Consider the following 27,380-nt stretch of genomic DNA (forward strand, 5'->3'; position numbering starts at 1 on the left):
ATAACTAAGCCAGCTGACACCCCTAATGTTGCCTCTCATTTAAAAGAGAAAACAAACCCAACACATTAATTCATGGGTTCTTCACTGTTCATCACTTAAATGTATTTACCTGACTTTATAGAGCCCCTTGGCTGCCTTCACTCCTTGCCTCTTCAGCCCTTAATTAGTAAAGAAGTTTGTGCTGAAGGGTTGGTGATCTGAATCAGCAAGAGTTTATTAAATGCAGCATGTCGCAGCTAGAACAAGACAGAGAAGTGCTAAAGGGCAAAAGTGCTTTCCACAACACCAGAAAGCAGCTTTATGATTATATTTATGATCCTGTGAGCTAATTAAGCTCCTGTGTAAATCACTGTCAGTGAGAGCAGCAAGGAAAATCTGATAGCAACAAAATCTCCTATTTGCTGCATTTTCGAATTTCTTTGTTCCCCTTTGACAACAAAGCAGAGGATTAGATTCATACCTGGTTTTCTGCCACTCCACACAAAACCCAAGGAGAAGAAGTTGCCTATGAATCTAATAACACAGAACTAGATTTATAAGCTGCCAAAACACGTGTGTGAACAGAGTGTGGTGGAGAAAGGACAAAATCCTTTAGATGGACAGAGAGGCACAAGGCAGCAGAGAAAAATTGCCACATCCAACATCTGTCCAGCTCCGTGGAAGCCACAGATTGTTTCTCTACCTGTCAGTGTGCATGTTTGCCAGTTTCTCTACCTGTCGGTGTGCATGTTTGCCAGAACACAACGCCCAGTGGACTATTAGGTGTGCTTTTCTGGCAAACTCAACTTAGTGCAGATGGCCAAGTCAGCTCCAGCTAAACCTTGCTGCTACCCTGCCAGCTCTTCACAGCAGATGACAGACAGTCAAGATTTCCATCTGGTGGGATTCCCAGCATTTTCCTACCTGGAGGCTGATCAAAAAAATTATGGAAAAAAAAAAAGAAAAGATTCATTTAGCAAAACATAATCCAGGCAAACCTTGTACCATGCGATTGTCTAGTCAATGACACCACAGTGTTGGTTTTCCTTCTGTGATTTTGAGGGGAGAAGGGATTGCATAGAGAGGATGATTATCTTTTTCTCTTTTGGACCATACCTTTGTTTTGGTCTCTTTCCATCAGAATTTCAGTCTTTTGGCTCTTTCCCTTCCACTCTTTTCTTAGGGTTACTTCTTCTGTGTTTCATGTCCTCTAAATGAGACCAGATTGTTCAGCATATTCCTTCTTTCTGCTCTTCTCCTCTCTGTATTCCCACACAACAATTTTGGGGCCATGGAAATTCACACAATCCCACACCCCACAGGTTGGTCTTCTACCTTTTCTTTTATGCTCTCCTCTCTTGCTAACACTGTCTCATTTCCATTTTCTCCACCACACTTTGTTCTGTATCATATCGCCTCTGCTGTCCTTTCCTGGAGTTGGATTTTGGCACATGGAGCAGCCCAGGAGGGCAGAACAGCACCAAATGATCCCTCTGTTTCATGGCATCTACTGCTGGGGAAAGAAATTATTCAGGAACCTGAGTGAGAAACTCAGAGAAAGAGCTGCTGGGCAACAACTGAGGTTGCCCACTGGTATCCTTCTGTCTTCCCCAGCATCCTTCTGCCCTGGTCAAAGAGTTTCTAGCTCAGTGGTAAGAGGACCAAGACCTGCTCTAGGCTGAACTCATTGCATAGGAAGTCTTCCCAGCCACCCAGATGAAATACAAACTATGCATACAGTTTAAGTGAGCAGTGAAAGAGGGGTTGATTATCATTTGGATTTCCATTTCGGTAAGATCAGCTGCATTCCCTTCCCTTTTGCATTTCCTTAGCACCTTTAAACTGGACATGGTTATATCAATAGGGTAAGTGTTTGGTCAAGACAAGCCCTTCCAAGTCTGCTGCTTTTCAGTCCTCTTCAACAGCCACACACAGATTTGGTGTTATCCATCTTCTTTTCTCTCTGTGGGGTTGTATGCAGGTTTGGTCTTAAGAAAAGGTGTCTGCATCTGTTTTAATTATCACTCCATTACTGCTTGTAAAATAGCCTCTGGCACATGAAAGAGCATTTTGGACATATCCGTTTCTTCTGAACTTAGATTTGTGGTTTCACTAGAAACTGTGCAGACAGCAATGTAGCTTAAGAAAAAATGTGATGAGAAAAATTATCTTTTCCATTTTTACCCTGCACATCTTCCCATAGGATAAGGGGCTAAAAATGTCTTCCAGTATGCTTACAACTGTGTCCTATAAAGATAAATTTATATCTGTGTCTCAGTTTGCTTTAACACCTGAGAGGGTGTCATGTTGAACCCCTACATAACTGAGGATGCTTATCAGCATTGTGGCTGGGCATCTGTGTCTCTGCAGCACACTTATGCTGTGCCTTGTCTCCATGCAGGGTGCCAGTGGGAGCTGGGCAGCCCAGGAACAGCGGAGCTGGGGGAGCTCCAGCAACAAAAGGAGCCCCAGGAGCCATCCACCCCATTGGGGCTGGTCACACCAATGCTGCCACGGCTGTCAGACCGGTTGTTCCTATCACTGCGCCTCAGACACATCCCCAGCTACAGGCGGCTTCTCCACAGCTGAATAACTGCTTGAGGTATTCAGCTCAGCAGCCAGCCAGCCAGACCCGCAACGCCATGCAGATGGGTATGTGCACAGTGCCTCTTGCCCTGTGTTGGCAGGATTGATGTCGTACCCCTTGAGCGCAAGCCTTTCAAGTCTGCCCGTCCCTGACGTTTTCTTTCTCGTTTTAGTCACAGCTCAGTCAATGTGGAATAAAGTATGTTTTATTTGCTTGTAATATTTATGGGTTTCTATTGATCTCTGGGAACCACGTTGTGTTTATCAGATTGTTCTGTTGCTACAGCTGAAATAGATTATAATGTTTACAAATATTTATACAATTTATCTGAGTGGAGGCAAGCACCCTCCATACTGAGGAGATTAACAGTTCTGAGTCCGATTGGCTGGCTGGTGGAAAAATATTGCCCTTATTGCAGGGCAAGTAATTCAAGACTTAAAATTAGGAAGCATTTCTCTGGGCTTCAGTGATGAAAGGTATTTATTAAGCAGAATGGGACCCAGTGTTAGCGATAAAGCAAAAGATCTGAAAAATACTTCCACCTTTTTGAAATAAGAATAAGATTTTCTCACACCAGGGGGCCTCTGCTCTTTCTCGGTTCCCTTTCTGATGTACAGCACAGTTTTCTAGAGTACAATTTATTCCTTTTTCACTGATGTTAAGCTCTGTTGTTGAATAAAGTAAAAGTAAATCCTGCAGTGGAACTTTATAGCAAAATTTAAACCATTTTGTTTATGATATTTTATAGGGATGTGAGCAATTGTGTTTACAAAGGCAGATCAGTAAGGACTGTGACTTGCTGAAAACTGAGGTCGTAGATTTAAAACAGAGCAGGCACAAATGAGAAATACACTGCAGTGTAAGTCATGGATTCAAAACTTTTAAAACCAGAAGGCACCATTGCGACCATCTAATCTCACTTCCTAGGCAGTCCAGACCAAAAGCAAGGAAACGTGATCAAATACATGTGAACCTGAATCTTGGATGGTGCAGACTCCTCTGCTCAACAGACACCTGAGGTGTCAACTGAAGTGACAGATCATTTCACTCCATGCACTTGCCATGCCCCACACCTTCCTTCCATGGTGCTGCTGTGTTACACTTCCAGCAGCTTCCCTGATTTTAGATTGCTCCTCCAGGTCACTCTGACGTCTTAAAGTGCCAAGGACTTGGCAGGCAGAGTGATCCAGGGACCATGGAGCTGCTCCAAAACCTCCTAAGCAGGGAGTTCTCCTGCCCTTCCAGAAGTTTTATAAGATTGCTTTAATTAAATAAATTTTTGCCAGGGTAACTAAAGGAAATTTTTCATTATTATCAGTATTATTATCATCCATAATGGATGTCATCACCAGTATCCTGTGGACCAGAGCCCCTCAGAGGTCTCTTTAGTCCTGCAGGGCAGGACAATGCATGCTTACTTTTGGAAAGCTTTCCAAGAGAGGCAAGCTGGCACAGTATTCAAATCATGATTTTGTTGGCTTGCAATATACATGAGTAACAAATCAATTTTGCACAAGGCCACTAATATAGGAATACACCCAAAATGAAATATGAGTGGTGTAGAACAAAAATAGCCTTCAGTGAGCATTGCTAATTAATAGCATGTTTGATGCAGCACAGTCCAGAAGCAGAGAACCCAGAGCAAAGGCATACATTGTAACAGCAAGCAGATGATATTACAGAATAAAATGAGAGAGCTCTACTCAGAGCTGATTTATCTCAGGCCATTTATTTTACTGTTTCTAATGTTTTCTGTTTCCTTTGTGTCTGGAAACACCAAGTCCTTTATGAAAGGAGTCAGATTATCAAATCAGTGTTCTGCATCCAGGTACATGCGGTAAAATTCCATGATTGTGCTTTTCCTCTAAACTTAGAATAGCCGTCGCTCCCTACAACCAGCAGTTCAAAACCTTGATGCTGCAAGCTTAGCCATCCTGGAAAATAAGATTTCTGGCAACAGTGGTTGCTCATCACACAGGTTACAAATAGGAAAATCAGAAGAAAGGAATCACTTCAAGATTACCAGTGGTGCCTTGTCTGGCTCTCTGGGAAGGAATTACACATTCCAGTATATGTTTTTGGTAAGCCAGGGAGGGAGAAATGGTAGCTAATACTAAGAATAATCTTGAAGACGTCTGTAAGAACAACTTCTAGGCTCTTCCTTGTGCTACACAGTAAAATCACATCAAATTCAAGACTGGTTAATGATAGTTTGGTTGATTTGCTATGAGCAATTTTAATAAAAAGAGATGTTATAGAGTCAAGGAGTTACTGTGAGGAAGAATCGTGTAAGCTTTTGAGGGGCTAATATGATGATCACTGGCCCATCATGTTCCATATTACCTCAGATAATAAGGCATAAGGCTGGGGGTTGAAATTTCCTCCTGGCAGGAGTGCTCAGCTGGTGCAGTGAGTATGATTAATGGCACTCCTTATCATTTCAGTCCGTGGTAATGGGTGCTGCTGTTAACCGTAGAAATGGAAAGTAGTGGTTTAAGTTGTTCTATCCTTGTTTAGTTACAGGTTGAGTGAACTCCAGCTGGTTTTGCATAAAAATGCATCCTTTGGGTGAATTTGTAAGAAAACCACAGATCAGAGTGGGTCAGAAATTTTCCAGAAAAATTCTTCTTTGTCAAATAAATGAGTCGTTTTACTCAAAGGTTTTTGTCAGGAATGGATGTAGTTCAGCCAGACTTCAGCCATTGGTGCTGTCCTGGCTCAGGTTGCAAAGGGAATAGACAGCTGTCCAGAGCTGTTCTCTATAAAGAGAAGCACAGTGACTGGATTCTATGTTTTAACATCCCAGGTGAATGCCTTGACCAGAATAGAGATTACTGTAGTGTCAGTGAGTAGGTTGTGCTCAGTAAAATGTTCCAAGGTTCAGATTTTGCACTGAGACAGAACTAAACCAGATTATAAAATCTTAAAATCATTTGTAAAATGGGCATTTTCCAGCCAGCCCTACTACTGAATCATTTAAGTGAGGGAATGTCTGAGTGTGGACTTGGCTTTTGATCTGTATTTACTTGAAGTGTGGCAGCATGTAGGTTACACCTGAGCAATCAAACAACCTGGAACTCAAAGACATTGTCATTGTGGAAATGGACATGAAGCTTTGTCACACTTTTTGCAAGATGAGGCATACAACAAGCTCCCAAACCTCTAGAGAGCTGACCTCAGCAATGTGTTGTGGTCACCGTTAAACAGACAAGTGCTAGTTCCTTGTTCCTAGGGCTTGTAGGCAGGGTTTCCTCAGCAAGAGTAAAAGGCGCTGTGTGGTCCCATGGGGGCTTTACTGGCAGAGACAAGGCTGATCTCAGAAATCCTGCAGTGGGTTTCTGCTTAATTTATCTTCTGCAGCGCAGTGATGTGCTGTTGATCTTTTTGTTAGGGTTGAAACAAGAGACCTTCCTTTGTAATTGCTGTCTGGAAAGGCTTGGATCATCAGGGCTAACCCTTTAGGTCCCATCTTGCATTGTTCCAAAACCTATCATGTTAGATGGGGGTCCTGGAGGTTCAGAAAATAGCTCACCTGGAACAAGATATAAGGTATTTTTAAAAACACAGTAGGCTTTTACTTGTTGCCAGGTGTGGGCAGGGGTGGTGGAGATGTTACACAGTCACATCATGGAGGGCAAGCTATTTTGGTGACTGCAGACATGCTTTTCGCAGCCAGAGGGGGATTTCTAGGATTTAGCTAAAAAAATACTTGAAGAATAAGATATGCTGCGGCAGGGGTACGAGCTAAGCTCTCCATCAGGCCCAGGAACCTTGTGGCAGTGACAGCCACTGAAGGTCCAGGTCTGGCAGTGCATAGCAGTGCAAGTTGGCTGGTAGTGTTGATCTGCTGGAGGATAGGAAGGCTCTGCAGAGGGATCCGGACAGGCTGGATCGACGGGCTGCGGCCAGTGGTATGAGGTTCAACAAGGCAAAGTGCCAGGTCCTGCATTTGTGCCATAGCAACCCCACACAATGCTCCAGGCTTGGGGAAGAGTGGCTGGAAAGCTGCTTGGCAGAAAAGGACCTGGGCGTGCTGATTGACAGAGCTGAACATGAGCCGGCTTGTGCCCAGGCAGCCAAGAAGGCCAGTGGTATCCTGGGCTGTATCAGAAACAGTGTGGCCAGCAGGGCCAGGGCAGTGATTGAATTCTGTGTTTAGTTCTGGGCCTCTCATTACAAGAAAGACATTGAGGTGCAGGAGTGGGTCCAGAGAAGGGTAGCAAGGCTGATGAAAAGTCTGGAGCACAAGTGTGATGAGGAAGGGCTGAGGGAACTGGTGGTCTTTAACCTGGAGAAGAAACAGTGCAGGGGGGATCTTATCGCTCTCTACAGCTACCAGAAAGGAGGTTGTAGTGAGGTGGGTGTTGGTCTCTTCTCCCAGGTAACAAGTCATAGGACAAAAGGTAACGGCCTCAAGGTGCACCAGGGGAAGTTTAGATTGGATATTAGGAAAAATGTCTTCACTGAAAGGTTATCAGGCACTGGAAGTGTTCAAAAAAGTGTAGAGACAATGCCTTTAGTGACATGGACTTGGCAGTCCTGGGGTAACACAGTTGGACTTCATGTTCTTAAAGGTCTTTTCAACCTAGCTGATCCTATGATTCTATGGGGGACTTAACCATGCTCTGTCCTCCCTCTGCAGCTCATCCCCCGGCGCCAGCCCCGGAGCGACCCACTGCCACAGTCTCGCCCCTGCGGACGCCCAGCTCGCCCTCCCGCCTGCCAGCAGCATCCATCCGGCCGCACCCTGCCGTCTCCCCACAGCACGGCCACCAGCCACCCGCCCCAGGGGCCCGGCCCCTCATCCCCCTCACCTCCGCCGCTGCCGCCATCACCCCACCCAATGTCAGCGCAGCTCACCTCAATGGTGAGGCAGGCAGCGGGCCCCTGGGTTGCCCTGGAACCCCTGGCCCCGCCAGCAAGGCTGAGGAGAGGAAGAATGAGAAGGTAAGGGCTGTGCCCTGCGCTTCCATCACCTTTCCCTGCCATGGGCTGTTGAGGAGGTACCCTGCAGCTATCCAAGAGCACGGAAGCTGGTTTTCATCAGCTGCCAGCTTGGGCATCCTCATTTAACATTATTTTCACATTTCATCCTTCTCCCTCACCATCTCCAATGCTGCTGTCACAGTACCCACTCACAGTGGGAAACAAGGTTGAGCCACTAATGGACTGAATTTGTGTGTTTCTTCCAACAGTTGGCACCCAGATCTCCGCATTTACAGTGGTGCAGAAAGATATGATAATGGGCTCTTGGTCATCAAAACTAGATGGCCAAGTCAGATACCATCTGCCTCACTACATGGGAGAAGCTGATGGTAGTAGGAGCCCCAGGGCGGGTGCCACAGGCAGAGTAAAACACTGGCTCATGAGTGTCAGGAGCTATTTTACTGCACCAGAAGCATCTCAGTTTCTTGCAGAAACCTTCATTGCAGTGGCACAACCAAATGGGGAGAACAGAGTTAAATATGGCTTGACATAGGTATGACACACTGTAGGTTCAAGCTCTTAGGAGCCTGCAAAGCGACCAATAGCTGAGTGCCTGTCCCTTATGCACCTTGCTGAGGAAAGCCAGCATGGTGAGCTGCTTTAAGTGTCCAGCCTTTCAGGTTCCCGGAAAATACTTTGCTTTTGTCAAGCGTTTACATTGTGTTAGCAGTTCCCATTGTCAATGGTGAAGATTATCTCCATACTGCTTAGCAGAGCTCATTGATACAAACCTTCTGCTGGAAGCAAGATCCTGGTTTGTATCTAAGTAGGAGAAAGAGATGTGGGGGCCTGCTTTTCCTTTGAACCTGCAGAATAATCCTTTCCATACATTCCCCATGCTTTTCCATAGTGACAGGCACATACGGGGTGAACATTTACTTTGTAATGCTGAGGTTGCAGGTCTCACGTGCTGTCAGGGTTACAGATAGCTCCTGTTTCATAAGATGAGGAATACAAGTTTTAAAATCCTTTCATTAATCCTGCCTTGAATTTTCTCTGAGTACCTTTTGGTGAAAGAAGGGTACACAGCTTCTGCCCTGGATGTAAAATTTAGGTACTTGTTTACAAAGAATGACTTCCAAGTGCCCATCAAGAACTGCATGCTGTGCGAACAGAACAATACCTGCTGCTTCTGCAAGCCCAAGGAAGTGTATGGCATTTGGCAGAATGTATTTAATCTGCGTGTTACCCGAGAGCTTTGCGTGATGGCATATTTAATACTTCCTAAACCGTATGTTATTCTATAGGTATTCTATTCTATATTTTAATTTATATGGGGCTACACACTGAAATTTCCTAGGCAAAATTACATCAAGTCCCTTACTAAGATACTGGTTAGCCTTTTCCAAGCTGTTACAGCTTTAAGTTACTGAATATGGATGCAGGGAGGTAAAGTTATGGTGGTTTTGAGCTCCATGGATGAAAGGGAGAAGCAAATAATATACTACATCATTGCAATGAGGGTTGCCAAAGACCACTTCAGTACCTGGGAAGTATCAGAGAGAACTGACAATAAAAATTTTCATCTCTGACTGGATGGGGTGGTACATAACAGCCCTGTGTTGAACAATGTATTTCTGAATCTTCTGCATGTCATATTTCATTTTCATTTTAGAAAGATCTGAGTTAACGATGCTTCCTTTCCTTTTAGTAGTGACTGATGCTTGGCCAGTTAAGTTGCATTCCAATTCTTTGCATAAACCCAAATATTTCTTTGAAACAGTTGAGTGCTTGGATAATGCTGGACTAAAAGCCATATAACTAGTCAAAAAGGAATCTGTGAGTCAGAACTGGAGCGATATCTGGAACCACTCTTGAGATTTCCAAACTGGAGGCTGGTTGGGCAGATTTTTTGGTAAATAGGGAATAGTCATAACACTCAGGAAGAATAGCTATGGAGAGAGGCAATATCTGTTATCAGTACACTTGATAGGAAAAAACAGACAGGTCTGAGGAGCGCAAAACAGAAGCAGGGATGTAACTAGCAAACAGCCAGATAAGCAAAGATCAGAAGCAATTTATCTGAGTTCAGTTTCATTATATTAATCAGTCAGGTACTTTGAGATGAAAGGAACAGAGGGGATGTTACTAAGAGGAGTGGTAATAAGGTCTTCAGCTCTACTGAGCACAGGATAGAAGAAATGCCCAGGTAATTATCTCCTGAGAAACTGAGATTAGCAAGTCGTATTGAGGTAATTTGCAATGTGTCGTGAAATTAGCATTCTCCTTGGAATCAACCATTTTTGGTGTCCCATCCAATTACTAATTTTCATCCCAGTTTAATCTTTCTAGTTTCTTTTGTAGAATTCCCTTGAGGATGAAGGCTGAATGATCAGAGACAGAATGGCTGTTTTGGGAAACATTCTCTTGTTATTGACCACATTTTTCTCTCACACATTAATTGTCAGTGTGAGTTCACTATGGTACAGAGGGCACATGGTATGCAGGAAGAAGTAGTTTGCATTTGGGGAGGGACATGCTGAGGATCTCATGCTGAAGACATTTCTTTTGAGGGCTATGGAGCTAAATTGCAATTTTTGCATTTATTGCTCTTGTTATAGTCAGATACATCGGTCCTTGGGAAATTTGCTTCAGATGATAAGTTTAGCAAGGTTCATTGGCTGCTTGAAGGCTGGGCTGGGAGGTAGTGGGAAAATGTATTTTAAGATATAATCTTCTACCAATTTATGTTTTGTGATTTCCTACCTAGATTCTAGTCAAGGATAGCAAATGTGACATCAAGGGGCAGCTTGTCTAGTGAGTCAGTATATGGTATTTGGGTTGCTTATTCCAAGATAGAATTGCTGAGTATACTGGTGAGGTTGTCACTGTCAGTGCTTTCCTCTGTGCATACATTTATATGCCAGTATTGAGGGGTCCAGTATATTACAGTATGCTGGTAGTGTGCAGCAGTCAGATTTCTCTAAAATAAAGAGACTCTGGTTCCAATTTTTACTCATTTCCTTGTGGTTTAAAGGCAAGTGGCAGAAATAATCCTAAGGGTGATGGTTTTCTGCTCAGCAGGAATGGTTTTCTTTCTCATCTTCTATTAATATAGCAAATAAATCCTTAGGCCTATTTTTTTAAGTTTTTTGCTTCAGCTTATTTCGTAAAGGTCTTCATCCAGGCTTCCAATCCTGCAGGTGGATCTTGGCACTTACATTCATCTAGGCACCATAATATTAGTGTCTTACTGTCATACTCCTGCTGACTTAATCAGGAGGTAAAATATGGCCTCCAAGCCGGACTTCACTTGTCAGTATGCACCTAATCCCAGAGGATCCTATCTGCAACTGGGCTTGTGCTCCACCTCTCAGCTCCTTGAAAGCCTCCTGTCCACTTAGGGAGCAGTTTCAAAGCTTTTCTCCTTTGCCAGCTGCTGGTGGTAGCTGCTGGAAGATGAGCAATAGCTAGTCCACTGTGCAACAGTGCTTGAAAAGTGCTCAGGCAGCAGAGAGGCTTAGAAGTAGAGCACTTGGAAATCAAAGCTGTTTCACTGCTATAAAATGCAGTACAAAGTAGCAGGAAAGGCAGCTCACACAGAGGTAGCACAGACACTGCAGAAATAACAAGTCATAGGCTGAATAAAGGCAAGGGAGCATGGCAGAAGCCAAAGAGGTAACAGTGGTCAGGGCAGTGCAGAAGAGAGAAAAGATTTAACAGCTGCTAAGAGATAGAACAGGGGGCACTGGAGGAGGCATGCCAGTGGAGAGGGTGGAGGTGAAGAGCGCTGTGTAAAACCTGTGGGGAGGGGTCCTGGAAAAGGAAAGTTAGGATATAGGGGCTGAAATCTATCTAAAGACAGCACTTAAAGAAAGCAAGGTGAAAAGGAGATTCTTTCTTCTTTTTCTCAAATATTTTATGTGTGAGGCCAATTTTTCTTTTCCAAGAAGGAGGTTTCCTTCCCAGAAGGAAAATAATATTTCTCCCCCAACGTCTTTCTGTTCCAGGTTAGGAGTGTCCCATAGACATCACAGAGACAGGAGGGAGGTAAAGCAAAGCAAATGGGGAATACTGCGTTTTCTTTAAGGGTGTGTGGTGGGTTAGTATCAGGGGTCCTTTGAGTTCTTGCTTTATTGTTTGCTAATAATACCTGCATCTGAAACTCAAGAGAATTAAATCCCAAATCTTCTGAACATCTGAAAGAAAGGGATGGAGATCCCAGCTGTGGAATGAAAGCAAAACCCTGTGGTTTGGGGTCTTTTAAACGGGGACCGTGCTTTTTCAGTCATGATGAACACTGCCCATGTTCAACTGGTTGATTACATCTGAGTGCTTGTAATTATGGCATGACTACTGCTTTGACCTCAGTCAATTTTTGCTATAATAGCTTCTGCTGTATGTAATCTGGGATGATGCTTAATACCTCTGATAAAACCACTTGTTTGAATTAATTAATGCATTTCTCATTAAATGTGCTCTTCATTACGTTAATCAAATCAAGCAAATCATGCAGGGTGGCTTGACCACTGTAATTAAACTTTCTTTAAAATCCACTCATTTGGCTTTTGATGAGGATTTTGATTAAACTCTTCCAAAATGTCTGGCCCAATAACTGCTAAAGAGGAACATAAGAGCTTGCATTAGTGAGCAAGCCATTAATTCAGCACTGAGTTACACCAATTCCTTACTGTTTTACCCAGCCAGACTATGTAGAAATATCTGAGAATTGGCAATATAAAATTAAATGTTTCTTACAAGTGTGCTGAGACAACAAATCTGTTTGCAACTTTAAATTCAGTGACTGTGTCCCGGAATATATGGAGGATCTGGATAAGCAAGTCACAATAAATGGGAAAACACATTGAACCATTGTTTACTGATGTTAAGATGACAAGAGATGCATCTTCAGAAAAAAACTTTGAACATGCACCAACAGTTTTGCATGTGAAGACTAGATCTGTAAACATCTGTTTGTTCTCACCAGTGTCACTCACTGTCAAATATCGGTCCTTCTGCTCAGAATAACTGCATTCCACAAATGATACAGTATGTTTGGCATAATCCTGGTGTAAGTAATACATTACAAAATAGAACAAGCCAAGGCCTGTTTTCTGGCCCTGCAAGTGTCCCTGCATGACTTGCATCCACACCTTATTCTTAAACTTTATTATCCACTCAAAATAGAATGCCTGAATCCAGACTGCTCACTGGGAATAGTCCTGGTATGTGGTGTGGCCTAAATCATGCCCATAAGTTATCCTGGGAAAGTGCTAGTTGATATATGCCAAATTCACAGTGGTTAATGAATGTGGACCAGGGTTTGATATCTAAATCCAGGCCTTGCTTTATGTGCCAGCATAGACATGACCAGAGGCACTTTCCTCTTCACTGCTTCCCCTTCCTGCCAGTGCCTTCCTCTGCCTTCCCCTAATTTGCAGCCCAGTGTCCAGTCCCATCAGGCCACATCTTTCAGTGCATACCAGATGCCTGCATATTTAGTCGCCCACCCTGGCTTTTATATAGGATTGGAGACTAGGTCAAAAGCCCTTTGAAAATTTGACTATGTAAACTCTGAGATGCTTTTTGACCTTAGTTTACATTACAGGTGTCTGTTTAAGCTATCAGTGGTAAAACTGAAACTGCCTGAAGGACCTGATGCTACACAGTAGTGCACCTCCAGTTTTCAGTTACGAAGTGCTAGTCTCTGCATTGTAACTTCTCATATTAACTTGTCCCTGAGTAAAAAGAGTTTGTCACCACTTCATATCCACTAAAGAAATTTAATTCCTTATCCAGGAAATGGATGATCAGTCTGAAAAGTGAAATGTTGAGCACTTACAAGGACTTTATAGGCATAAAATGACATGACAAAAATTGTGGTCAGTCTGGGACAAGTAAAGGAAGCTAAGGACAGAGTTGATGAAAGTAGATTTTTCAGATACAAAGTCAATATGACTGACCCTGAATTTTTTGGAAGATGAGTTCAGTCTTCCTAGCAGATATTAAGTGATTTAATGTTTTTCACTTTATAACCAATTCGTCTAAGAAAGCCCCCTAAGTTGTACAGGTATGAAATGAAATGCAATGATAAAAACTAAATGACTAAATGAAAGCAGCACATGACATAACAATGAATAAATTGCACAACAGCAGAAGAGCATGGTTTGAATTCTTAGAATAAGCGTATCAAAATATAGAAGCATTAAGATAAAGTAACATCAGAACAGTAACGTAAAGGTTTGCATCAAAAAGATAAAGTTCTGTGCCACTAATTTGCTTGGTTACTTTGTCAGACATCTGAGTTGATCCTGGAGCCACCAACACCAACATTTTGTCGATCATTTTCAAAGTCAGATTTGACTTTTCAGTTTAATATGTGTTCCAGTTTGTTCTTCAGTAAGGATGCTTCAATCTGGAATACTTTAGTTCAGCTCTCTCCAGACTTGTGCACAGAATACATACTGTTAATCCATTTCCTCTCAACAAAGGCGACAGGGCTGTCTTCATCACAAATGAACCACCGCTTCCCATGCTCCAGAAAGTGAATCTTGGCTCTGTGACCAGCAAGTGATTCACCAGAAACTTGGACAGGGAATAGAAATCTCTTTTTCTGGTCATGCGAATTCAGGCCACAAAGGTCTGTTTTAGGGAAGAGAAAATCGTGCTTAAAATCTCACCAGCACCTTCTCCTTCATCGTTAGAGTTTAATTTGAAAGGACAAAAACCTGGCAACTTGCTGATGAATATTTTAAGGCTGGCAAATAAGCCAGCCAAAAGCATGAGCCCCAGCTGTCAAAACACAGAAAACTTCAGCTTTACAATAAAACAGATTTCTGTTATTTCTAACTGGCTAGGATTCTTTTGCTTAGATCAAGGGCAATAAGTCATTGATCAAAATTTCTTTTTCTTCTTTGCATTTTTTGATGTTAGGAAATGCTTTCAAACTCCCCACAGATATTTCAAGCATTGACTTTGCTGCCAAGCAGTCTCCGAAAGCTATTCCTCTTCTCTCTACTCTCCCCCCGCCTCTGCTTATCTGCTTCATAGTGCTGTCACAGGATTTCTCAAGTGTCCGCAGTGGTTTTCTCTAATCTGTTTCGAGTAGTTCTATGCTGCATTCTGTGGTCATAAGGGGAAGCAGATCCAGGGGAAGAGAAGATGGGGAGTGCTTTAGCTTCAAGACGAAATTCAGTTTATCTACTAACTGAGATGAAGCTATTTGGATGCCAAGGCACAGCGTTCTGACACCTGTAGAGACCTAATTTTATAACAGAGGACCCATGGGCTTTCGCTAAATCTTCAGTGCTGCTTGGGTAGGAAAGTAGAACTGACAAAAGAAAGAGCATGCAAGGGAGTGATGGAAGCAGAAGGCTGGAGGCGTGTGTGTGCACGAGTGCCTGTGCATGTCTGTATGTGAGCATCCCGACACTAGTGTTCCCATGGCATTCCCCTGCCTGCAGAAGGAATCATGCAAGACCAGATGGCTGGATGGGACCAGGAGACTGGATGAGACTAGGCTGTGGGAGGGATGGCAAGCGCCTCTTTGGATTAGGCGGGTGAAATGTAACCATTCTTGTGGTATCAATGGGAAACATTGACACATTCCAGCTGTTGAGGGATCACAGGGGCCAGTCCCCATCCCAGACTGCACAACTCAGCAGCTGAGCATCCCATCACAGCTTCTGCCCTATCCCTGCCCTGTTCCTGAAGAACATGGTTTGATCCCTCATTCCCTCATAACATCAAGCTCCAAATTCCCATGCACAGGTTAAAAAAACAAATAGTCCAAATGTAGTGCCTGTCCCTGTCCTCTTTCTGCTTTGGAGCAGTAACACACAGTGGGGCTTCCACTGCCCTACCACTCCCAGGAATGAAGACACAAAACCATTCCGGTGGAAAAACACAGTAAGAAGCTGGATATCTTAAAAACAATGAAACAACTTAAAACATGTGAGAGTTGGTTGCATCATGGCCTCCCATGTGTCCAGGACTCATTTGCTTTCCCCAGTGGTTTTCCAACTATGCATTCACAAACCAGTAAGTGTTAAGCCACCAAGTAGCAACAGAGATTTTTCACTGAGACACAGGCATCTCAAGTGATAATGCAGTTGTTTTATGGAGACAAAGTTTAAACTTTCCTGTGAAAATTGGATATAATCAACTTTTCCATGGCTATGTTTCTTTTTTCGGTCACACAGGTACTGGTATTTTTCCTTGCTTTTCTCTATAGTTATTCATAATAAATGGGTTAAAATCTCTAGCATCAACACAAAAGTACTTCAGTAAGCTCTGTTGGAAGAATTACATAAACTAAATGAAATTGCAGTTTCTGACAAACATCAGTACCGTAGGAACAAGCTGTTAGAAGAGACAACAGATATCTGTGGCATGTTCCTGTTTTTATCATGTAACTCGAAGGCATAACCAAGTTATAGCAAAGGGATATTTATCTTATTTTGTATATTTTTGTTTATATTTCATTTTGCAGTAACAGCAGAAAGATTCACAAGCCCTCAGCTTTTCTCTTGCCAAACGGTAAAGCCACTTTATAATCAGTCTGGGTTGTTATTTGTTTGACTGAATGTCTCAAGCATCTAGTAATTCCCTTCAGACCAAGTCAAGACATGGAGTCAATGATGGTCTCCGAATGACTGAAAAAAGAAAGTGCTCTTATTATGCCCTCTGGAGAGCACATCAGTCTCAGGAATTCAGAAAGTACATCATGCAAAAGTTGTTTTTCAGACACTGCATCTGCAGGTGGCCTGTAATGAATTAATAAAGGGTGTCAAGCAGTCAACCTTTTAGAAGACAGTTCATTATAAAGGCAGAACTCAACCTGTTGCTTTGCTTTTTTTGCATATAGTTTGTTTGGTTCATAGTCGCTGATATGTTTCTGTAAGTTAAGACTACAGAAGCTAAATCTTCAGTCAACAGCTCACTGCATTCAGCATGCTAACAGCAGACTGGCATTGGGCTTCGTCACCAGATGCCATAGGGAGAGAAGTCATAATTTAATGTGAGCCCATGGCCAACTTATTTTGCAGTAAAGTTGATTTCCTGTACTGTAGTTTTAGTCCCAATTCATGGTCAGCTCAGAATCGAAATATTTCAAAATGGAACTAGCTCCTATTTTGGATGACTTCAGAGATGTCTATTCCCTTCATAATTTAAGTTTTGAGACAAAAAAAGGGGGAGGTTTGGGCAGCCAGATCCTATCAACACGGTGGTGCCTGCTGTGGCAAGGGAAATGCATAAGCTAGGCTTTGATCATGACTTGAAAGAGAGAACTGATTTTCCGACTTTTTAAAGCCCAGTTCTTAGCCTTTCTTCACAGTTAATACTATCTAGGCCTCTGACTACACTTTCAGCTCTCCTCTGGGCAGCCCTCAACTTGCTGGTGTCTTAAAGAGCAGTGGCCCAGACTGAAGTTTTGCTGAGACCTTGTTAGTGCCAATTACAAAGGAATAAGCACTTTCCATGGTTTATATATTAAATGTTTGTTAATATGTTTCCAGATAAATTTCAGCTTTTTCACAGCAGCATCTTGACTCACAACCAGTTTGTGGTCCACTGTATTTTCTGCATCCCTTTCTGCACAGCTGCTTGTTGGGCGGTCACTCCTCATTCTGCATCTCTGCATTTGATTTCTCCTTCCTAACTGTAGCAAGTCATGCTTGTCTCTGCAGATTTCACCATGGTGATTTGGGATCATTTGACCATTTTATGAAAATTATTCAGAATTCTTACCCTGTTTATCATTTTGTCGTAGGTTAACCCTGGCAGGCATCTTAGCCTCACACAGCCATTCACTCACTCCCTGACACAGTTGGAAGGGGGAGAGAATCAGAAGGGTAAAATGAGAAAACTCATAGATTAAAATAAAGACCTTTTCACAAGTAAAGCATTTCATTCACCATTTCCCATCAGCAGGCAGGTGTTCAGCAATTTCCAGGACAACAGAGCTCCACCACATGTAACAGTTACTTGAGAAGACAAATGCCATCAGGCTGAATGTCCCCCCTTTCTCCTTCTTTCCCCACCCTTTGTTGCTGAGCATGATGTCATGTGGTCTGGTATATCCCTCTGGTCAGCTGGGGTCAGTTGTCCTGAATGTGTCCCTTCTGAACTTCTTGTGCACCCCCAGACTACTCACTGAAGGGGTAGCATGAAAAACAACACAGGCCTTGATGCTGTGCAAGCACTGCTCAGCAATAACTAAAATGGGATGTGCTATTACTGTTGTGTGCTCACAAATCCAAAACAGAGCACCGTACAAGCTACAACAAAGCTATTTAACTCTATCCCAGCTAAAATCAGTGCAACTTTCACCTACTTGTAGACTGCATCAGCTCAGTGCCCACTGCAGATTTTAAAAGTGCCCTCTCTAGCTCACCTACCAAGTAATTAATGAAAAGATTGACTATCACTGGCACTGAGACAAGCCCTGTCGGCATCTACCTGAAATGTCCTCTTGGTTTGGCAGAAAGTCATTAACTGGAAAATCCTGCAAAGCAGCTGGTAGCATCTGGTTATCTGCAGTTTGAGTTCTTGCACGTCTGCTGCTGATAGAAAAAGAGGGATAGTGCAAGACTGGAAGGGACCCCTCAAACGCACACTGCTCTTCTAGTAGGAAGAAGTTGAAAGAACAAATTTCTGCAAGACATTCATCATATTGCCTGCTCTGTTGTGGGAAGATTGTCAGATACCGCAAAGTAATCACAGTACAGGAGCTTGAATAGAAGTCATGATTGCTTAACAAATGGACTACTAATTCTGTTATCTTTATAGGCAGAGACGTTCCAATCAGCCATGATCAAATCGAAGATGAGAGAATTCTAAGTCAATGTTTACCTACACTGTTTTGCTAAAAAGAAAATAAGAAAGGCTGTCAGTCTGTACAGACCATCAGTCAATCAACCACTGCTGTCAAGGCAAAATCTTCTTGCACTGTTATCTGACTTGTGTAAAGGGTTTTTCATCTTCATATATGGTAGGCAGGCTTGGAGATGGACTATTATGACAAAGCTGTAATTTCTGCTCCGATGCAGTAATGGTTTTAACTTTATAAAGTTTCTGCTGTTTTCAGATGTGAGGTGTATGTGACCAACATCTTCACATGGGCATTCCGAACCTGTTTGTTAAAATAGACCATTTCTTGCTGTTAGTTGGCAGGATCCACCTTTTGTTTCAGGTCATACTGGTCTCTTCTGCATCAGTCAACTATCTGGCAGAGTAAAGAGGAATACACTGTACATGTGTTGTCACTGCTAACTATTTCTGCAATAGTTGCATGTGCAAACACCAACCAGATGTCACTGCTATTATGACAATAAAATGCATGCTCCAGACAAGGAATAAATCCGTGTCCAGAGAGGTCTTGAGATTACAGATATGACTATGTGTGTAACCCATGTGAGATGCTGCTCACTGCCTGCACCACTAAAACTATACTACTACCAATTTTGATATAAAGCATGTCATTGGACATCTTGGACATTTTTGATATAAAGTTTGTCCTTGTATATTTGTCCTTGGACAAATCAGCATAAACCTGACATTCGAGCTAACATGTTTTGTCTCACAGTTGGGGTAGGATGAGGAAATAAGGAATACTGGCTTAGGTGGCACACTTGACAAGTAGTAATTAGTTAAATCAGTGCAACTCAATTGCATTTCATTGTATGGTCATACCTGCAGGTGAAAAATAAGTGGATAAAACAGACAAAGGAAGGGAAGGTAGAATGGAAGGAGAGGATTGCAATGTAAAACCAGGCTTAGTACAAATGGAAAAAAGCCATGTTACTGACTCCCCTTCCCTACTTATACCCTAGTTGTTCCCTTTGGTTAGCTCTATTTTTCATGTATGATCCTTCTTGCTCAGCTCTTTAATCTAAAAAAGGGGCATTTCATGCTTCCTAAAGACCTGACCTTTTAGTATAAAGGTATTGGGAGGCTTTTTAGCAAATGGTCTTTGATAGCTCCATTTTTATTTTTTAAGTAACAAAAAGACTAAACAAGGAAAAAAGATGAAATCCAATTTCTGCTGAAAAGAGCCTTTTGCTATTACAAAGCTTACTAGTTATTGCCACATAAGTGTTGTGACATTTTCAAAGCAACAGTACCTTGGTCACTTTATCAAAGAAATTGTTGTTTATATTCCTCTGACACTGGCAGCCACTTACTTTGCAATCCTTTAAAACAACTCTGAGATTCTTTCTACATTTCTTAGAGAGCAGACATGATCAATTGGTTCCTATAAAAGAAAAGGACTTCAGCCACTTCTGTATATCCCAGAGTAATTCACAGGGCATTGCTTGGAAATGTAGGACTGAAAATGCCTTTAGCACAGCTGATGAGAGGTTGCAGAAACCTCTACTGCTTTGCCTGCAAAGCTTATGCACTGTAGTAATTGATCACATCCCAATTCAGAGTGCACCAGACACCAGCTCTGTCGCTGTGTGGTGCTGCTGGGTGCCGTGAGGCCTGCAATGCCCATGGATACAGAGCACTTGGGACTCCCTGCACTCCCATGGATGCTGAGAGGTTTAGCTTACCCTTATTCCCAGAAAAACTACCAGCTAAAGCACATTGGCATTTATCTTTTTGATGCTAATAAAGTATCACTTGCCTTGTTTGAGACACTCTGTCATAAGGGCAGGAAGTAACAGGAGCAAGACCTGGGTTTTTTAATGCATGAAATACATTAGGAATCCTATTCTGGGTGCTCTGATTTGATGCTCAGGAGCTGCCAAAACTGGAGGGCTGCCTTCAGAGAGCAAAATTCTCATGCTTGCGGCTTTGAAGGTGCCAAGGACTTGCTTCTAAAATACCAGACCACCTGAGAACCATCAGGGCCCCTCTCATTCCCATCACTCCCCCAGTCCCGACTGCCCCAGCAGCAGTGCGAAGCCCAGATGATTTTCAGATATCTGTTGCCTGAGCAAGAGGAGTTTCTGCTTTCGCCACCTCTTGGCCCCAGTCCATGTGGATGTGACACGTTCTGTCAGTCTCAGCTGACTCCTCTGTCTCTAGCTAAATGCATCTTTTACAAGCTGATGAATTGTTTGTAGGAATTATTTCACTGTAATGTATTCCAGTGTCTAGTAAACGCAAATCCTGGCAATTTTTCATCGTCCACAAGGAACCCTTTTTCTCTTCCATGGGGAACTGATTTTGAGAGAAGAATATACCTCCTGTGATGTCTAAATTTTCCACAAGCAATCTTCTCTCTGAGTGCAGACCAGCCAAATACCATTTAGTTTTTTGGAAGCGCTGAAATTACAGCCTGAGGTGGCACAGCTGCTGGAACAATATCAACCAAGCGGGAATAGATAGATCAGCAACAAGGGACAAGATGACCTCCACTAATCCAAGCCTTATACCTACATGGTTCTGTTTTCCATAAAAATACAAGTCTCACTTGCCTGCCATTTAATAAGATTACCAAGCAAGACCAAGCCATTTAACTGTTTGTTTCTGAAATAAAATCCATCCCTTATGAATGGGGAGAGCCAGAGATAACTATGTGTAAGAACAGAGTATGTCAAAGCACATCCTGATGTCTGTCATTGATTCTCTTGCATTCACATGTTCAGTAAGTGAATTTGGCTTGGCTTTCTGCAAAATGTGAGTGTTGCTCCCAGTGCTCCCCAGGACCAATAAATCTTTTTCACTTCCTTATGAAAGACAAGGAGCTGACTAACCAGTCAGTTTAAATCTTATTTAGAAAGACTAATTCTAAGCAGTTTGTCTATGTATTTATACATCTTTTTCTCGTTTCAGAATCCTGTGCTGTCAGTGAAGATGTGACAGATTCTACTCTAGTTTGAGTAAATGAACCTAAAGTTTCAGAAGGGTGCTCATACTCCATCCAGCTGTTTTGCTTATATTCTCTGGAAAGTACAGTTAGTTTACCAGAGTCGCCTAAATCATCTAGACATACTTGTTTTATATTAAAACAAAGGTTTAACATTTGCTGGGCTTTAGTTTAGGCTAGGTCTTTCAGACACAGTGTAATCTTCTGTAGGAGACCTCCATGGTAGCTCCAAGGATGTCCTTGGTACAGACAAAAGCAGTGCAGTGCCAGGTTAGGAAGCAGGTGGGGCTCTGGGAAGTAACAGACCCCTGCCAACTCTATCACCTGTACTGTTGTGGCTCGTTGATGCAGAGTAAGCACTGCAGCCTTTGGTCTATGATGTTTTGCACAACAGAGATGGGAGCTGAGGAATCCAAACGGCAGTTGCATAGCTGTGGAAGTGCTCTGGGGTTGCAGTTCCCAACCTTTTGTGCCTCTTCCTTGGCTGACACTGCATCCTGCCGGCTGCCTTTTGCCCTCTCTCAGACCTCTGCAGCTGAGGAAATCTCTGAACAGCTGATTTCCCAAAGCTGGGAGGGCACAGGGGAAGGCTCATTCCTGGCTTTGTCCTATTTCCTATGCTCTTGCAAATAGCTAATTTTTTTTTATCATAGCAATAATTCTCACTGGTTTTATGATCTCTTTGTAGCAAGATGGAGTCATCCTGTGTATGCTGTAACTGCCACTTCATTTACATGTTGGGACTTCCTGAAGCAGAGGTTGGATCCATACCATTAGTTCAATAGCCCTTGTTATAGCTGTTCTCCATTAATTTGTCTAATCCACTTTGAACCAGTTCATACTTTTGGCTTCCATGATATTGTGTGCAGTAAGTCTCCATTTAATTATGTGTTGTGAGAAAAAGTGCTTCCTATTTTTTAGTTTTGACGGTATGCCTGATAATCTCATTAGTTTCCCCCTAATTCCTGTATTGTGGAAAATAATTTATCTGTTCCCAAGATACTTTCTCTGTCCAGGTAGGGAGTTTGTAGACTACTATCATATTCCCTGTCAGTTGTCTGCTTGCCAAGTGGGCACCTCCAATGTACAGTTGTTCCATACCTTTCAGGGACCTCTCTGCCCTTCTCTGTGCTGTGTGTAGTTGTGCAACATCGTATTCCAGCTGCAGTGGCCAGAAGAGTACACAGCATTCAGGACAGTAGAGCTTCCCACAGCAGTGTTTTCTGCAGATGTTTTTTACCTCTTTCACTAGACCTTTCCTAACAATTCCCAGTCTTCTCTTTTGCCTTTTTCACATTGCTGAGCATGAGATTTTAGGAGTGACTCCTTCTCTGTGTGAAAATAGTCAGTTCAATAGTAGCATGGGAATACTTTGGATTTGTATTCCTAGAACACCTTCTGCATTCATTTTTTGGCCAATTTCACAATGAACATTAACTTTTGCTGAGTATGGAGGTTTATTTACATTTAAGGCTCTTGCTTTCTACTGGAATTCATAATTGCTATTTAAGGTGAAGGTAGAATTAAGTGCCTAGAAAGTGGGAGTCACAAAATCTGACAAGCAGAACTGATGTCTGAGTGTCACGGTTTAACCCAGCAGGCAGCTAAACACCACACAGCCATTTGCTCACTCGCCCCTGCCCAGGGTGATGGGGGAGAGAATCAAAAAAAAAAAAGAAAGGGAAAATTCATGGGTTGAAATAAAAACAGTTCAATAGGCTAGAAAAGGAAGGGGGAAAAATATTAATGATAGTAATAGAATTAGAATATACAAAACAAGTGATGAACAGTGCAAGTGCTAACCACCTGCCAACCGGTGCCCAGCCAATTCCCAAGCAGTGGCCCTAGCTAACTTTGCCCATAGGATTCGCATACTGAGCATAATGCCATATGGAATATCCATCCCTTCAGCCAGTTGGGGTCAGCTGTCTTGGCTGTGTCTCCTTCCAACGTCTTGTGCCCCCAGCCTGCTTGCTGGCGGGGCAGTATGGGAATCTGAAGAGTCCTTGACTTAGTATAAACATTATGTAGCAACAACTAAAAACATCAGTGTGTTATCAACATTATGCTCATCACAAATCCAAAACACAGAACTGTACCAGCTACTAGGAAGAAAATTAACTCCATCCCAGCTGAAACCATGGCACTAAGCCAGAAGAAGATACTGGTAAGGGAAGGGTGGCTTGGATCTTTTTCCCTCTCTGAGTAGGTTACCTGCTTCCACTTATGATTCACAGCTCTGCAGGGTGTCAAGGTTTCCTTCCAGAAATAAAGGATGAGGATTTCTTATACAATTGAGCAGGAACTCTTATTCATGCTTGTGCATCCCACAGTTGAAGCGCTCGCATGAAACTCCTTTACTGAGTTTTCTCCTGAAATGAGAAGGGTTCTCATTCCACAGGGCATGTCTTTATGCTTTACACCTCTCTGTATGGGCTGTGTAGGGGTCAGAAAATTGGAGCAGAGAAGAAGAGATCTCAATGCTTTGTGCTGAAGTTCCCTTACTTGTTGTAGGATAATTAAATATCCAGTGGATTTCCGAGTGAAGAAGGGAGCTGAAATGTCAACTATGCGCAAGCATATCATGCCTACTCCCTTCATTTGTGTCCCCAGAGAGGTTGCTCATACTTCAAAGAAAGAGATAGGCTAAAATCAGGACTAAAACACCTCTATCTAAGCTTAGTTCTAGAGACAGTGGCTGCTTCGAAGTAGTGGAAATGTTGCCACAGGCTTCATAAGAACCATAGTTTCATCATGTTCTTTGATGTTGTCCTTGCATTTCACTTTATCAGTACACAATTTTGAATTACTTCATCACAGCAGTAGTTTTCAATTCCCTGGTGCTCTGTTTCAGCTGTTCCCACTAAAAAATATCACTGAAAACTGTTACTGGGGCATGGAGTAATTTGCATATCTTAACAACTTTCCATCCTTTGCATAACCATCACCTATTCCCTACATACCACACTAGGAAAGCAATGAAATACAAAACTATCCATCCATCAGCTTCTTCCTCCATCAGACACAGAAAAAAGACAGTATCAGTGTAGCAGATAATCAGTCATTCATTCACTGTTAATCGTGTTAGTGTTCCTTTTACCTTTTGCCTGTTACAAATTCAGCAGCCTCCAGGAAGCTAAATGATAGCTAAGACTCGTCTTCCTCTTCTTTTTCCCCCTTTGAGCTAGCCTTTAACTTTGTTCCAGTATTTGAAAGATCTGCTATTCCTTCTAAATTGAATAGTCAAATATATTTTTAGATTCCCTCTTTATCTCTTTTAGTAGTCTCTAGATCCTTGCTTCCACCCCAGTTCAACAAAAGCACATGATGAAGTGCCTATGTACTTTTCTGTACTGGGACCTGAACACTATTTCTTCTCAGTTTTGTTTTAAAAACATCTAAAATTCCCAATCAGGTCTAGCTGCAAGATATTTTACTTATTTTCTCATGACTTTAATGCTAGTTATCTTCAAATTAATGACCATAAGTCTAATATATTTGTGCACGTACACATGCATGTTACTGTCACTGGGATTTAAAAGCTAATGATATTATGATCCTAAAATCCTTTCTTTTCCTTGTCATGTAAATTTTATACTGAGATTATAATAACAGACTTCTGGCTAGAAGCAGTTGTCTCCATTAAAAACTAAATCTTTGGAAAGTATTTCCATACAATATGTGATACAAAGCTAGTTTTTCCCTAAAATCAGAAGTAATTGTGTAGTAAGTAATTACTGTTGTCTTGTTTAGTATGTCATCTACGCCTCATGAGAAATAGTGGCAAACTATAAATACATATCCAAAGACATCCCAGACCTAAAGCTTTGCTTTGAGATGATGCTGGTTTGTTTTTTTGTGCTTTATGAATAATTACCAAAATCTCAAGTCAAGTAATGTTACAGATTTTTAAAACCCAGATAGATTTTTTCCTAAGAGATGTGATCCAGAATACCACCTACTCCTTCAATGCACGCATCAGTCAGTGGGAGCCAAGTTAGAATCAGAATAAAAACGTACTGCTCTCCAGACATGAACTTAAATGTACTGAAACCAGTACTGACCAAGCTAAACAAGCAGTAAAAGTGGTGATTTGGGGGTACTGACTGACAGATGAGTTCCACGTTTGTTCTCTAGGGCTCAGTGCAGCATTTAAACAGTTTTGTCTCTCTTCATTTTCAAATGAAACCTTTTTTCTCCCTCTGGCTCTCTTATCTGTTGATATAACTGGTGTTGCATGAGAAACTACCTCATTTCAATGGCTAGAGACAGCTGTTGTAAGGTTTCCTCATCTATTTAATGAGCCTAGATAGGTAGGAAATTAAGTATTAGGAATTGCAGATGAGTAAAACTAAAACAGAGTTTTCTGTTTATTAGGGTTGTGTAAAAAAAAAAAAAAAAAAGGAATAAGATATGTATTAATATAGCCAGTACATATAATTGGAATTGATATTTGGATTATGGCATGATTATTACTTTGCAGACAGGGGACTCCGTTATCACTCAGTCATCAGCAAAGTAGCTGCATCTCATCTCTGTGCTCATCTCATCTCTGAAGCTGAAAGAAGAGCTAGTTATTATCTTCAAGTGGGGTTATTAATGAGGGGAAAAATCATCCCCAATTACTGTGAAGCAAAATATTTCAACATTTACATATCTGAGACTTTAATTTTCATCTAGTCCTTCATGAGTTTTTAAGCTCAGACTGTATTCACTTTTCCAGACATTCCCACCATGATGTAAAGAGGGGAACTTGCACCTGTCCAAGTGCTGGCTTCACCAGGTGTATGTTCCAGGGTCACAGAAATGATGCCCAGCCCATCCTTGTGATGCCAGAGGCTGATTTCCACTGAGATTCTTTTGTGCTACACCATAGCATAAAACACACCATAGGAGCAGAGTCTCAAGCATAGGCTTTGCTAGAGAAGTAAGGAACTCTGACCTGCCTATTCTGTCTGTGTTCAGTCTTTTTCCTTTTTCCTTTTTTTTTCTTAAGTAGAAACAGCGTGGACTTGATTTGAAAGATCTGATTTCACTCTTTTGCCTCTTTGGGTTTTGGGGGTTTTTTTGTTGACAAGGTATTGATCCTTTGAAATTAATGGTTTCAAAGTTTTGACTCCGAACTTCCTAGAATAAAACCTGAGCAACACAAAGGTAATGATTTAAATTCAGTTAAACATGTGGGCAGTAACCAGGAGACGGGAGAAGTGCTGTCCATACTGTGGATGCATCCATCAACACAGATGCAAATGTCTGACCTTGGCAGGTTCAGGAGGCAGGGATGTCAAACATATTTTGCAGTCAGTTGGAAATGTAGCTACTAAACAAAGAAAACTCAATAACTACACAGATGTTTCAATAGATTACAGATTTCCTAGAAAACAATAAAACAGCTGTCTGTGAATGGAAAAAGTAAACCATCTATTTTTTTTTTTTTTTTTTTTTACTCAAAATCTTAATTCCTGAAAGTCATCAGGTATGTCTTCTGTAAACTTAACCTCTTTTCAAAACCCACAGAGTCTGCAACCAATTGGAGTAGATTTCTTTTACAGCATTTATGCCCATTAATGCTTCATTGATTTACAGTGAAACTGCTGAAGAAAAGACTGTCTTGGACAGCCATATAAATATTAATTTCTTGTGAAGGATGGCTGCTATTACACTAAATATTAAATGAATTCATAATACTTGGACATTTGCAATAAATCACTACTGGGACTGCATACTAACATCCCATTCCAAATCTTTTCTTTCTTTCTTTTTTTTTTTTTTTTTTTAATATAAAAGCCATGGAAAAGAATAGTTGCTCCCAAAGAAATGTATAGCTTTGTAACACTGGAGTCATTAACAAATTCCAGCTGCACAAGAAGGAGTTTTAACTTAGTCCCATTTTACAGATGAGGGGTAGGAGGCACAAAGGGGTTTAGGTTGAACTGCTCATCACAGGAGGTTCAAACCCAATCTGTTTCTCCTGAGAGACATCACAGTAAATTATCAGCTCCTGGCAGCCCTTGTATTTCTTGAAGTACTCTGAGCAGCATCAGCAGAGGATGTGGCAATGTGATACCA

At 42.0% G+C, this 27,380-nt stretch overlaps 1 protein-coding gene across 1 annotated transcript in view; it reads left to right on the plus strand.

Annotated features, from left to right (window-relative positions):
• The window catches only part of SH3RF3 (SH3 domain containing ring finger 3), a 254,351-nt gene that overhangs the window by 211,309 nt on the left and 15,662 nt on the right, over positions 1–27,380 (plus strand). The window contains exons 7-8 of the mRNA XM_065677840.1: positions 2,381–2,631; positions 7,209–7,513. Of these exons, the coding sequence (XP_065533912.1) occupies positions 2,381–2,631; positions 7,209–7,513 (556 nt within the window). The remainder of the gene's footprint in view (positions 1–2,380; positions 2,632–7,208; positions 7,514–27,380) is intronic.

This window comes from Lathamus discolor, chromosome 4, assembly GCF_037157495.1.
Source record: "Lathamus discolor isolate bLatDis1 chromosome 4, bLatDis1.hap1, whole genome shotgun sequence".
Lineage (NCBI taxonomy): Eukaryota > Metazoa > Chordata > Aves > Psittaciformes > Psittacidae > Lathamus > Lathamus discolor.